Source organism: Coregonus lavaretus (assembly GCF_964263955.1).
Source record: "Coregonus lavaretus genome assembly, chromosome: 8".
Classification (NCBI taxonomy): domain Eukaryota; kingdom Metazoa; phylum Chordata; class Actinopteri; order Salmoniformes; family Salmonidae; genus Coregonus; species Coregonus lavaretus.
This window is the reverse complement of record NC_139995.1, coordinates 60,524,631-60,538,765: the sequence shown is the minus strand read 5'-3', so window position 1 is coordinate 60,538,765 and position 14,135 is coordinate 60,524,631. Positions and strand designations below refer to the sequence as shown.

The following is a 14,135-nucleotide window of genomic DNA, read 5'->3' as shown; positions in this document are numbered from 1 at the left end:
CTTACCGAGAAAGACTCACAGCTGTAATCGCTGCCAAAGGTGATTCTAACATGTATTGACTTAGGGGTGTGAATACTTATATGAATTAGATATTTCTGTATTTCATTTTCAATACATTTGCACACATTTCTAAAAACATGTTTTCACTTTGTCATTATGGGGTATTGTGTGTAGATGGGTGAGAAAATAAATAAATGTAATCCATTTTGAATTCAAGCTGTAATTGTGTTCCGTACCTATTCCATAATGTTGAATAAGTCAAGGGGTATGAATACTTAACTGTGTTCAGTACCTATTTTAACTGTGTTCCGTGTCTATCTCTGAAACTCAATTAGATAATTCCTTTGATGATACAGTGGTAGCAATACATGGTTATAACATCTACAGAAGAGACAGGAATGCCAATGGTGGATGTTTTGCTGTTTACATTCCTGTAAAGTTTAGAGAGTATCTCATGTCAAATGCTGTTTAAATAATCAGGCTACAGGTTCACCTGCCTCACCTAAAATTCGTCTAGACTCCCAAGTGCTAACAGTCAGTATCTGGATAATATGTGTGAAATGCTTGATAATGTACTTGATATCAACAGAGAGGTGTATTTTTATAGCTACTGTTTACAGGCCTCCTGGGACGTATACAGCGTTCCTCACGGAGTTCCCTGAATTCCTATCGGACCTTGTAGTCATGGCAGATAATACTATAATTTTGGGTGACTTCAATATTCACATGGAAAAGTCCACAGACCCACTCCAAAAGGCTTTCGGAGCCATCATCAACTCAGTGGGCAGCAGCTAATGGGGATCCATAATAAATACAAATACAAAACTAAAAAGCAACATTCCCCAAGTGATTATGGCTTTCAATTCAGCAGCGATGAATTCATGAATTTATCGAAGAAAAAAATCATGATCATTAGAAAGCAAATTACAGACTCCTTTTTGAATATGCATATTTCCCTGCACAGAACTGCCAGGACCTCGGATCAATGAAGACACTCAAGTTTTTTTAATCCTGTATCTCTCGACACATTCACGCTAATAGTCATGACCTCTAAACCTTCCATCTGCATACTGGACCCTATTCCAACTAAACTACTGAAAGAGCTACTTCCTGTGCTTGGCCCTCTGTTGAACATAATAAATGGCTCCCTATCCTCTGGATGTGAACCAAACTCACTGAAAGTGGCAGTAATAAAGCCTCTCTTGAAAAAGCCAAACCTTGACCAGGAAAATGTACAAAAATATATCCGCCTATATATCCAATCTCCCATTCCTCTCAAAAATTGTAGAAAAGGCTGTTACTCGGTAACTCACTGCTCCCGTCTGGTTTTAGACCCCATCATAGTACTGAGACTGCACTCGTGAAGGTGGTAAATGACCTTTTAATGGCGTCAGACCAAGGGTCCTGCGTCTGTTCTCGTGCCCCCTACACCTTAGTGTCGCTTTTGACACCATCGATCACCACATTCTTCTGAAGAGATTGGAAACCCTAAATTGGTCTACACGGACAAGTTCTTGCCTGGTTTAGATCTTATCTGTCGGAAAGATATCAGTTCGTCTCTGTGGATGGTTTGTCCTCTGAAAAATCTATGGTAAGTTTCGGTGTTCCTCAAGGTTTCGTTTTAGGACCACTATTGTTTTCACTATATATTCTATCTCATTCAGAAACACAATGTCAACTTTCACTGCTGTTTCATTTTGATGAAACATGGTGAAGCCCCAAAATTGCCTACCTGGAAGACTGTGTTTCAGACATAAGGACGAGGAGGGCGGCAAATGTTTTACTTTTAAACCTCGGACAAAACAGTGATGCTAGTTCTAGGTCCCAAGAAACAAAGAGATCTGCTGTTTGACCTGACAATTAATCTTGATGGTTGTACAGTCGTCTCAAATAAAACTGTGAAGGACCTCTGCGTTACTCTGGACCCTGATCTCTCTTTTGACGAACATACAAAAAAGGTCAAAAAATGATGCAGAAAAACTAATCCATGATTTTATCTCTTCAAGATGAGACTACTGCAATGCTCTACTCTCCGGCTGCCCGGATAAAGCACTAAATAAACATCAGTTAGTTCTAAACACGGCTTCTAGAATCTTGACTAGAACAAAAAAATGATATATTACTCCAGTGCCAGACCATGAGACTGGCTTCCTGTTTACATTTACATTTTACATTTTAGTCATTTAGCAGACGCTCTTATCCAGAGCGACTTACATGAGCAATTAGGGTTAAGTGCCTTGCTTAAGGGCACATCGACAGATTTTTCACCTAGTCGGCTCGGGGATTAGAACCAGCGACCTTTCGGTTACTGGCACAACGCTCTTACCCACTAAGCTACCTGCCGCCCTGTTAAGGCTAGGGCTTCCTGTTAAGGCTTCCTGTTAAGGCTAGGGCTTCCTGTTAAGGCTAGGGCTGATTTCAAGGTTTTAGTGCTAACCTACAAAGCATTAAATTGACTTGCTCTTACATATCTCCCCGACTTGGTCGTGCCGTACACATACGGTCACAAGACGCAGGCCTACTAATTGTATAAAATCGAGCACACCGCCAGGCAATCTCCATAGACAAACATTGGCAGTAGAATTGCACGTACTGAAGAGCTCAGTGACTTTCAACGTGGCACCGTCAAAGGATGCCACTTTTCCAACAAGTCATTTCATCATATTTCTGCCCTGCTAGAGCTGCCCCGGGTCAACTGTAAGTGCTGTTATTGTGAAGAGGAAACAACGGCTCAGCAACAACGGCTCAGCCGCGAAGTGGTAGGCCACACAAAATTGCACCACCATTGCACTGCACACTTCCCTATCCCATCTGGACAAAAGGAATATCTATGTAAGAATGCTGTTCATTGACTCAGCCCTCAACAGGCTGAGCCAATGACTGGGCCTCTGACTGGGGTTCTGATTAGGGCTGTGGCGGTCATTCAATTTTGTCAGCTGGTGATTGTCAAGCAAATAACTGCCGGTCTCGCGGTAATTTACCATTAATTAACATACACGCATTTAGCATCTCCTGGCTTCCACGCATAGCCTAGAAGCCACTGATGCAGACCTTTGGAACATCTACATGTTAAAAAGTCTAATAAATCCATGTGATATAGCCTACACCATCACAATACATCCATTATTTATTTTAGACAGGTCTAAAGAAGCATGATATGAAGAAAATGTAGTCTATTTGTAGTCTCTGTTACTCCTATGAACAGAGAAAGTGAAATATTCCTTGATATTAAAAAAGACCCAAGCCACTACTAATAACAACAACAAGCCTATAGATCCACTTTCCTACTCATTCATTACTGCTGCAGTGCTTGTTGTAGCGCTGAGAGGAAATAGGAAGAACGCGCATTTCATGGCTTATAAAAGTGTTGAATACAAAGTGTTGACGGTGCTGAGTACGAACTGAAACATGAACTCACTCATAAAAACAGCAGCCCTATGCTGTATTCGTTGACAGTCTCTCTCTCTAGTCACGGTTTTAAACGTTTTGAAATCTCACAGTATCAACTTCGCTGTAGCTTTCTTTTACGCCTGCTACGTTACTGCGGACACGGTAATCTGAGCCATCCGATTGGCCAGCGGTAGGCCTATAGTGCACTTGATTTGCTCTTTGGGCACCGCCAGGAAGTCAGAGTTTGTACCTTCACACACATGAAATGGTTCAAAAATGGCAACAATTCGCCTACCCGGCGCACAAGGCTACTTTATCTTCAGGTTTTTTTACAGAAATGTTTGGCGATCGACTAGGAATCGACCGGTTGGTGACCACTGCTCTAGAAAGTTGAATGAAGTTCAGTCTTGTGCTTCTCTCTGTGGGCGGATATTTGGGAGCTGCGCTGTAGTCTCAGGGCTACTCAGTTTAGAGTGAACATTGTTCACAAGTGATATGCTAATATTGTCACCCGCAGACTATTCTTGATTTAATCTTGTCTTTACATATACTAAATAATATATGTGAAATTTGTTTTGATTTAGAATGGACCATTATCACGCACCTGTCTCGAAACAGGGGCAGCGGGAAAAAATACATGTAATCTATGCACTTAAATAGCGAATGGAGGACGCTTTTCCCCGTGGTTCATTTTCATGCCAGCCAGGTAGGCTATACTCCTGTTGTAAAGAGAAGCCATGTGCTTAATATTAGGAAAGTTGAGAAATAAATATAGTAGGCCTAGCCTATAGAAAGCTGATGGGATCCTCCTCTTTTTAATAGAGGCCATCACTATGTTTTCTCGCGCAATTTCATAGCCTATAGAAATGTTGCGCAACATGAGCTCTGATGAAGTGTTTGATTAGATTTTCCATTACATTTGCATTGATGTCAGAGTGATTAGAGGGACAATAGAGTGCTGAGTACCAGGCAGTTAGCAGGTTTGGTAGGCTACTAATGACCATCAGCAGCATCAGAGCTTGGAGAAGCCTAGTTACCGTGACTAAACGGTCACGTGGAATTTGACTGCGGTCATGACTTGTGACCGCCGGTGTGGCGGTAATACGGTCACCATAACAGCCCAACTCTGACCACTGTGATGTTCTACAAAGTGGTTGGTAGTTAAGACTAATGTTCTACAAGCTGTTTGGTAGTTAAGACTGATGTTCTACAAAGTGGTTGGTAGTTAAGACTGATGTTCTACAAGCTGGTTGGTAGTTAAGACTAATATTCTACAAGCTGGATGGTAGTTAAGACTAATATTCTACAAAGTGGTTGGTAGTTAAGACTGATGTTCTACAAGCTGGTTGGTAGTTAAGACTAATGTTCTACAAGCTGGTTGGTAGTTAAGACTGATGTTCTACAAAGTGGTTGGTAGTTAAGACTGATGTTCTACAAGCTGGTTGGTAGTTAAGACTAATGTTCTACAAGCTGGTTGGTAGTTAAGACTGATGTTCTACAAGCTGGTTGGTAGTTAAGACTAATGTTCTACAAGCTGGTTGGTAGTTAAGACTGATGTTCTACAAGCTGGTTGGTAGTTAAGACTAATGTTCTACAAGCTGGTTGGTAGTTAAGACTAATGTTCTACAAGCTGGTTGGTAGTTAAGACTAATATTCTACAAAGTGGTTGGTAGTTAAGACTGATGTTCTACAAGCTGGTTGGTAGTTAAGACTGATGTTCTACAAGCTGGTTGGTAGTTAAGACTAATGTTCTACAAGCTGGTTGGTAGTTAAGACTGATGTTCTACAAGCTGGTTGGTAGTTAAGACTAATGTTCTACAAGCTGGTTGGTAGTTAAGACTAATGTTCTACAAGCTGGTTGGTAGTTAAGACTAATGTTCTACAAGCTGGTTGGTAGTTAAGACTAATGTTCTACAAGCTGGTTGTTAGTTAAGACTGATGTTCTACAAGCTGGTTGGTAGTTAAGACTAATGTTTTACAAGCTGGTTGGTAGTTAAGACTGATGTTCTACAAGCTGGTTGGTAGTTAAGACTAATGTTCTACAAGCTGGTTGGTAGTTAAGACTAATGTTCTACAAGCTGGTTGGTAGTTAAGACTAATGTTCTACAAGCTGGTTGGTAGTTAAGACTAATGTTCTACAAGCTGGTTGGTAGTTAAGACTAATGTTCTACAAGCTGGTTGGTAGTTAAGACTAATGTTCTACAAGCTGGTTGGTAGTTAAGACTAATGTTCTACAAGCTGGTTGGTAGTTAAGACTAATGTTCTACAAGCTGGTTGGTAGTTAAGACTAATGTTCTACAAGCTGGTTGGTAGTTAAGACTAATGTTCTACAAGCTGGTTGTTAGTAAGACATGTCCGTGTTCAATAAGTCCAATAAGCTTTATCCTACCGACCATATGGAGACTCAACAGGATGTCAAGACACACAGCTGAGTCCGGCCCACATGGGCAGAGCAGCTGCTCTAGAAAGGAGGGGCTGTGAGGGTCAGTTGCCCACCCAACTCACCATACCACACACACCACACACACACACACACACACACACACACACACACACACACACTGCTAGGGAGAGGGAATGTGGTGTCTGAAAACACAAGGAAAGAAATGTGAAGAACATGACCGTTCAGTTAATATTTTTATTATTGCAGCTCGTTGGTTTAACAGTTTGTCTTCATCTCAGTGTTGAAACAGTTCCATGTGATTCCGTCATGCTGAAACAAACAGCCCCCTACAACACACGTCACCACCATTACGTTATACACGTCGCCACCGTTATACACATCGTCACTGTCACTTACGCCTTAAAACCTCTCGTCTTGTGTAGCAAAAAGCTATAAAAACCCATTTCTATAAAGGAAGAAATACAGGAAGAGTAAAACCCTGACAGTGTCCTTGGGTGAAGGGGAAAAAGAAGGAGGTTGAACCCTGAACTATAACCTCTGGTCCATTCAACATGCATCTGCTACATACACGTCCCCTGTGTATAGTGACAGCACCATTAACACGGCGTGTGTGTTTAAGAGAATCAGCAGTGTTAGTGATCTCCGTCTGCCAGAGCCCTGAGAGTGAGAGAGAGACTGAGCTGCACTTTACCTCCTGCCAAATGTAGGACCACATTAGAGATACATATTTCACACAGACCCACAAAGAATTTGAAAACAAATCAAACATTGACTATTTCTACACAGCTGATAATATAACACTTGAAATATTTCTTTTTTTTAAACCTTTTTGCGTGCAATGTTTACTGTTAAATTCTAATAGTTTACTGTTGATGTTTCGTTTGTTTCTCACTTGCTTTGGCAATGTACACTGTTCCCATGCCAATAAAGCCCCTTGAATTGAGAGAGAGGAAGGAGATGAGAGCGCAAGGGAGGCGAGAGAGGAGAGACAGAGGAGAGGGAGAGAGACAGAGAGAGAGAGAGAGACAGAGAGACAGAGAGACAGAGAGACAGAGAGACAGAGAGAGAGAGAGAGAGAGAGAGAGAGAGAGAGAGAGAGAGAGAGAGAGAGAGAGAACAATTCAGTCTATTATCAGCCTCCACCATGTCAGGATCTAGAAATGTATTGTGTAGAACAAACATGAAGGTCTGTCATGTAGAACAGGGAATCGTTCCAGCTCTAGTTATTCCATTTCTATCTGCAACGTTCTGAATGCTTCACCTCGATACTAAAGCCCTGGAGCTGACAGAGAGTATGTCGTCACTCTTCTTCTGTCCCCTTCAACCTCTCCTACTGCCCCTCCTTGACAACACCATGGCAACCATGGCAGTCTCCATAGCGACCGCTGAGTGACAGGGAGGTGTGGCATATGCTACTTCTTTCCTCTCGCCTTCCAACATGTAACATTCCAAACACTCACTCACCCTCCCTCCCCCTCTTTCTCTCTCTCCCTCCCGCTCTTTCTCCCTCCCTCCCTCCCCCTCTCCCTCTTTCTCTCTCCCTCCCCCCCTCCCCCTCTTTCTCTCCATCCCTCCCTCCCCCTCTTTCTCTCCCCCTCTCCCTCCCGCTCTTTCTCCCTCCCTCCCTCCCCCTCTCCCTCTTTCTCTCTCCCTCCCCCCCTCCCCCTCTTTCTCTCCATCCCTCCCTCCCCCTCTTTCTCTCTCTCCCTCCCGCTCTTTCTCCCTCCCTCCCTCCCCCTCTCCCTCTTTCTCTCTCCCTCCCCCCCTCCCCCTCTTTCTCTCCATCCCTCCCTCCCCCTCTTTCTCTCCCCCTCTCCCTCCCCCTCTCCCTCCCTCCCTCTCTCTCTCCATCCCTCCCTCTCTCGCCCTCTTCCTCCCTCACTGACAACACACACGGATTAGGGATCGATAAAGAGAGAGAGATAAACACCGATTTAAATCAACAAACATTGTGATTTATCTTGACAGATGGCTCAGTCTCTGGCTCAGTCTCTGGCTCAGTCTCTGGCTCAGCCCAATGATCTAATGAGGTGATCTGTGATTTAAAAAAACTATCTGTGCAGAGGTGATCTGTGATAAAAAAAAACTATTTATCTGTGCAGAGGTGATCTGTGTGTCTCTTCCCAGGGGCCCTGTAACATCAGCAGGATTCATTGATTTTATAAAAGCTGGTTGTGGTCACATGATCGAACAGACCTCCTTTAGCCCTTAAATACACACATACCTACTACACCACCCAAACAGGGCAGACCCGTGGGGGTCTACTACACCACCCAAACAGGGGCAGACTAAATACACACATACCTACTACACCACCCAAACAGGGCAGACCCATGGGGGTCTACTACACCACCCAAACAGGGGCAGACCCGTGTGTGTCTACTACACCACCCAAACAAGGGCAGACCCATGTGTGTGTGTGTGTGTGTGTGTGTGTGTGTGTGTGTGTGTCTGTGTGTATACCGTGTATCTGTGTGTGTGTGTGTGTGTGTGTGTGTATACCGTGAATATGTGTGGGTGGGTGTGGGTGTGTATACCGTGTATATGTGTGTGTGTGTATACCGTGTATATGTGTGTGTGTGTGTGTGTGTGTGTGTGGGTGTGTGTGTGTGGGTGTGTGTGGGTGTGTGTGTGTGGGGATGTGTGTGTGTTTTGGTTGTTGTCCTAGCATCACACAGCTGATTCAAATAACCAACTCATCATCAAGCTTTGATTATTTGAATGAGCTGTGTAGTGCTAGGGCAAAAACCAAAAGGTGCACCCAAGGGGGGCGGGGGGGGGGGGCGGGACTGAGTTTGGGAAACCTGCAGTACAGCGTAAGACACTGGAGAATTAAAAACAGCTGATCCTGGCCGTGTGTGCAGAAATGTTGTTAGGATAGAATAGCACGATGTCTAGGGCCCTGCGACTAAACTCTGGACCTCGGAGGGTGTCTAATCACTCAGTCAGCAACCTGCTGTAGGACCCTGCGACTAAACTCTGGACCTCGGAGGGTGTCTAATCACTCAGTCAGCAACCTGCTGTAGAAAAACCTTTACATCCTATGTCTCCCATTCACCTTCAGATATCAGCTGGAGTGTCCACACATTAAAAATTATTTAAAAAACAAGAAACCAAAAAGGGAAAACAACAACCCAACTAATTTAAAACCTCCTGTTGTTCTGTCGGTCTCCCGTCTGTCTAGGAGACTAGTTTGGGCAGCACAGTGCGGAGGGGTACAGACCCTGCGGAGTCTCCCATCATGCCTCTCAGTTTGTTGCCGCTCCCTCCTTTAGCCGGCAGGATGGATGGGAAGGAGGTAGAGTGGTGTTCTGTCGCTCCTCTCTTCTCCCCTGCGGCGGGGGCCAGGGGCTTGGGCAGGCGTCGGTACAGCCAGGGGTGTCTGAGGGCCTGGCTGGGGGTCAGTCTGCTGGAAGGGTCCCAGTCTAAACACCTCTTAATAAAGTCTGTAAAGGTGAGGTCTTCACATCCCTTCAGGGCAGCGCTCCACTCCTTACTGGCCGGGGGACCCCGGAGCTTCCCCCTGCGTGAGCGGGAGCCTGTGAACACCGTGGCCCCACTGGGCAAGGTGTTGGCCCCGCAGTAGCGTGGGTGGCCCTTGGAGGAGATAAAGTTCTTGGCCCTCTTGGCCTGCTCCAGCAGCTTGGTGGGAGGCATTCCCAGCAGCTCCATGACACAGGCCAGCTGATCCCCCTCGTCCTCCCCCGGGAACAGGGGGTACCCTGTCAGCAGCTCCGCCAGGATGCAGCCAAATGACCACATGTCAATGGGGAGACCGTAGCGTGACCCCAGGATGACCTCAGGGGCACGGTAGAAACGGGACTGGATGTAAGTGTAGACACGCTGGTGATGGAAACATGACGAACCAAAGTCTATCACCTGGATAGAGAGAGAGAGAGAGAGAGAGGGTGTTAGGGATCTGGTGATGGAAACATGACAAACCAAAGTCTATCACCTGGATGGAGAGAGAGGCCGCGAGAGAGCGAGAGACAGAGAGAGGGAGAGAGAGAGAGGGAGGGAGCGAGACAGAGGGAGGGAGCGAGACAGAGGGAGGGAGCGAGACAGAGAGAGAGGGAGGGAGCGAGACAGAGAGAGACAGAGGGAGCGAGCGAGACAGAGGGAGCGAGCGAGACAGAGGGAGCGAGCGAGACAGAGGGAGCGAGCGAGACAGAGGGAGCGAGCGAGACAGAGGGAGCGAGCGAGACAGAGGGAGCGAGCGAGACAGAGGGAGGGAGCGAGACAGAGAGAGGGAGCGAGCGAGACAGGGGGAGCGAGCGAGACAGAGGGAAGGAGAGAGACAGAGGGAGAGAGAGAGAGGGAGAGAGAGAGAGAGACAGAGGGAGAGAGAGACGGAGAGAGAGAGAGAGAGAGAGAGAGAGCGAATCCTGTGTGTGTGTCCCTGTGTGTGTTCCTGTGTGTGTGTTCCTGTGTGTGTGTGTGTGTCTGTCCCTGTGTGTGTGTCCCTGTGTGTGTGTGTCCCTGTGTGTGTGTGTTCCTGTGTGTGTGTTCCTGTGTGTGTGTTCCTGTGTGTCTGTCCCTGTGTGTGTGTCCCTGTGTGTGTGTGTTCCTGTGTGTGTGTGTGTGTGTGTGTTCCTGTGTGTCTGTCCCTGTGTGTGTGTCCCTGTGTGTGTGTGTGTGTTCCTGTGTGTGTGTGTGTGTGTGTGTTCCTGTGTGTGTGTGTTCCTGTGTGTGTGTGTTCCTGTGTGTGTGTGTGTGTTCCTGTGTGTGTGTGTGTGTTCCTGTGTGTGTGTGTGTGTACTCCTGCTGCATCACCTTGATGCCACTACGTCCCTGCTGTTTCAGCAGTATGTTCTCCGGCTTCAGGTCACAGTGGATGATCCGGTGTCGGTTCAATGCCTCCAGACACTGCAGGATGCTGTGGGCAAACTTCCTGACCAGCGGTAGACTGAAGCCCTGGAACTTATTCCTCTTGATCAGCTCATAGAGGTTCATGCTGAGCAGTTCAAAGGTCATGCAGATGTGGTTCCTGAAGGTGAAGTGTTCCAGCATGTGGACGGCGTTCATGGTTCCGGAGCGGTCCTGCTTGCGGAGGTGTTCCAGGATACGTATCTCTTCCTGGGCCTGGCGGTGGAAGCGCTTCTCATTACGGACCATCTTCAGCGCCAGGTGCTGCTGCAGCTTGTGGTCGTACACCTTCGCCACCTGGTCATCAGATCAATATTTTTGGTCAATATGTCAGTTATCCCATCAATACATCAATCAGTTAATCAATCAAAAACCAACCAATAGGTTATTGTACTACTATTGTAGCACCTTGAGGGGACTATGGTTAGGGTTAGGGTCAGGGGAAGGGTTACGGGTCATGAGTTAAGGTGAGGGGTCATGAGTTAAGGTTAAGGGTCAGGTTGCATAAAACATAAGTGTTTCACTTAAGGCACATGTGTCAAACTCATTCCAGGGAGATCACTGATCAGTAAGGAACTCCCGTCACCTGGTTGTCCAGGTCTTAGTAAGGAACTCCCCTCACCTGGTTGTCCAGGTCTTAGTAAGGAACTCCCCACACCTGGTTGTCCAGGTCTTAATAAGGAACTCCCCTCACCTGGTTGTCCAGGTCTTAGTAAGGAACTCCCCACACCTGGTTGTCCAGGTCTTAGTAAGGAACTCCCCACACCTGGTTGTCCAGGTCTTAGTAAGGAACTCCCCACACCTGGTTGTCTAGGTCTTAGTAAGGAACTCCCCACACCTGGTTGTCTAGGTCTTAGTAAGGAACTCCCCACACCTGGTTGTCCAGGTCTTAGTAAGGAACTCCCCACACCTGGTTGTCCAGGTCTTAGTAAGGAACTCCCCTCACCTGGTTGTCTAGGTCTTAGTAAGGAACTCCCCTCACCTGGTTGTCTAGGTCTTAGTAAGGAACTCCCCTCACCTGGTTGTCTAGGTCTTAGTAAGGAACTCCCTTCACCTGGTTGTCTAGGTCTTAGTAAGGAACTCCCCTCACCTGGTTGTCTAGGTCTTAGTAAGGAACTCTCCTCACCTGGTTGTCTAGGTCTTAGTAAGGAACTCCCGTCACCTGGTTGTCCAGGTCTTAGTAAGGAACTCCCCTCACCTGGTTGTCTAGGTCTTAGTAAGGAACTCCCCTCACCTGGTTGTCTAGGTCTTAGTAAGGAACTCCCCTCACCTGGTTGTCTAGGTCTTAGTAAGGAACTCCCTTCACCTGGTTGTCTAGGTCTTAGTAAGGAACTCCCCTCACCTGGTTGTCTAGGTCTTAGTAAGGAACTCCCGTCACCTGGTTGTCCAGGTCTTAGTAAGGAACTCCCCTCACCTGGTTGTCTAGGTCTTAGTAAGGAACTCTCCTCACCTGGTTGTCTAGGTCTTAGTAAGGAACTCCCGTCACCTGGTTGTCCAGGTCTTAGTAAGGAACTCCCCTCACCTGGTTGTCTAGGTCTTAGTAAGGAACTCCCCTCACCTGGTTGTCTAGGTCTTAGTAAGGAACTCCCCTCACCTGGTTGTCTAGGTCTTAGTAAGGAACTCCCCTCACCTGGTTGTCTAGGTCTTAGTAAGGAACTCCCTTCACCTGGTTGTCTAGGTCTTAGTAAGGAACTCCCCTCACCTGGTTGTCTAGGTCTTAGTAAGGAACTCCCCTCACCTGGTTGTCTAGGTCTTAGTAAGGAACTCCCCTCACCTGGTTGTCTAGGTCTTAGTAAGGAACTCCCCTCACCTGGTTGTCTAGGTTTTAGTAAGGAACTCCCCTCACCTGGTTGTCCAGGTCTTAATTGAAAGGAAAAAACTAAAACCAACAGACACTAGGTCCTCCATGAATGAGTTTGACACCCCTACTTTAAGGAATAATTTCTCCTTACCTAAGGGAATTGTTTAAGGGTGTTGCAAACATTTCCCTATGTAAGGGCATCATTTAAAGGTTTTATGGTAGTTTGAAGGCAAGTAGGGCAGAAAGAGTATCTGGTTACCATGGAGACGACCTGGTTCCCTGACAAAGTCTCCTCAAAGAAATTGCCTTTATTTTGGGAGATCGCAAAATAGAACTTCTACATTCAAGACAGGAGAAACAAATTGATTCAGAGATAAAACACTTCTCTTGTAGTTACTTTCTTCTCAACTCGTTTCTAGTACGTCAAGCTAACTTACAGAGTAGCTATAGCTAACTAGCCAGCTAGCTTACAGAGTAGCTATAGCTAACTAGCCAGCTAACTAGCCAGCTAGCTTACAGAGTAGCTATAGCTAACTAGCCAGCTAGCTTACAGAGTAGCTATAGCTAACTAGCCAGCTAACTTACAGAGTAGCTATAGCTAACTAGCCAGCTAGCTTACAGAGTAGCTATAGCTAACTAGCCAGCTAGCTTACATAGTAGCTATAGCTAACTAGCCAGCTAACTTACAGAGTAGCTATAGCTAACTAGCCAGCTAACTTACAGAGTAGCTATAGCTAACTAGCCAGCTAGCTTACAGAGTAGCTATAGCTAACTAGCCAGCTAGCTTACAGAGTAGCTATAGCTAACTAGCCAGCTAGCTTACAGAGTAGCTATAGCTAACTAGCCAGCTAACTTACAGAGTAGCTATAGCTAACTAGCCAGCTAGCTTACAGAGTAGCTATAGCTAACTAGCCAGCAAGCTTACAGAGTAGCTATAGCTAACTAGCCAGCTAGCTTACAGAGTAGCTATAGCTAACTAGCCAGCTAGCTTACAGAGTAGCTATAGCTAACTAGCCAGCTAGCTTACAGAGTAGCTATAGCTAACTAGCCAGTTTACATTGATATCCATACTGAATGAAGCAGTTAAGGGACTTCATGGGCCTTTTGCCTCTTGGTAGGCCGTCATTGTAAATAACAATTTGTTCTTAACTGACTTGCCTAGTTAAATAAAGGTCAAATAATAAAAAAACAAAAACGTTTCACTTAATTTCAGGGAGAAATTTGCCTTAAAATGTTTTGTGGAACTAACTATTATCACTTAGCAGAGACGATCCTTCTGGAAGGAAACTATAAGAGAAAATAACCGGGTACAGGGTCAGAGGTTAAAGTGTTACCTGTCCGAAGCTGCCCTTGCCGATGACTTTGAGGAACTCGTATCTGAAGGCCAGGTGATCGTGGGGTACGTGGATGTACCCCCCCTGCTCGTCATCAAAACCCCCATTGTTGTTTCCCCCAACAACTGCAGGACGCTTCTTAGCGTTGGGACCCAGGAAATACACCTGGTGGAATGATAATATTATTAACAAATGAATCACAGAATGTCATAACGTAACACTTTTAACAAAACACCTTTGTGTGTGTGTGTGTGTGTGTGTGTGTGTGTGTGTGTGTCTCAGTGTGTTTGTCAATGTGTGTGTGCGCATGCGTGCGTGCGTGTCTGTCTGTGTGTGCATG

At 46.0% G+C, this 14,135-nt stretch overlaps 1 protein-coding gene across 2 annotated transcripts in view; it reads right to left on the bottom strand.

Moving 5' to 3' along the window:
* Nucleotides 1-7,653: 7,653 nt before the first annotated feature.
* dyrk3 (dual specificity tyrosine phosphorylation regulated kinase 3) overlaps nucleotides 7,654-14,135 on the bottom strand; it is a 43,696-nt gene continuing 37,214 nt past the window's right edge. The window contains exons 4-7 of one of the 2 annotated variants that reach the window (XR_014613578.1): nucleotides 13,796-13,960; nucleotides 10,568-10,957; nucleotides 8,812-9,673; nucleotides 7,654-8,747 (exon numbers count right to left, since the gene is read on the bottom strand). Coding sequence is in view for 1 of the 2 variants with exons in the window: in XM_084166829.1 (XP_084022955.1) it covers nucleotides 8,975-9,673; nucleotides 10,568-10,957; nucleotides 13,796-13,960 (1,254 nt within the window). In the remaining variant the exon portion in view is untranslated. Of the gene's footprint in view, nucleotides 9,674-10,567; nucleotides 10,958-13,795; nucleotides 13,961-14,135 lie in introns of both variants that reach the window. The other variant, XM_084166829.1, reaches the window with a different exon arrangement.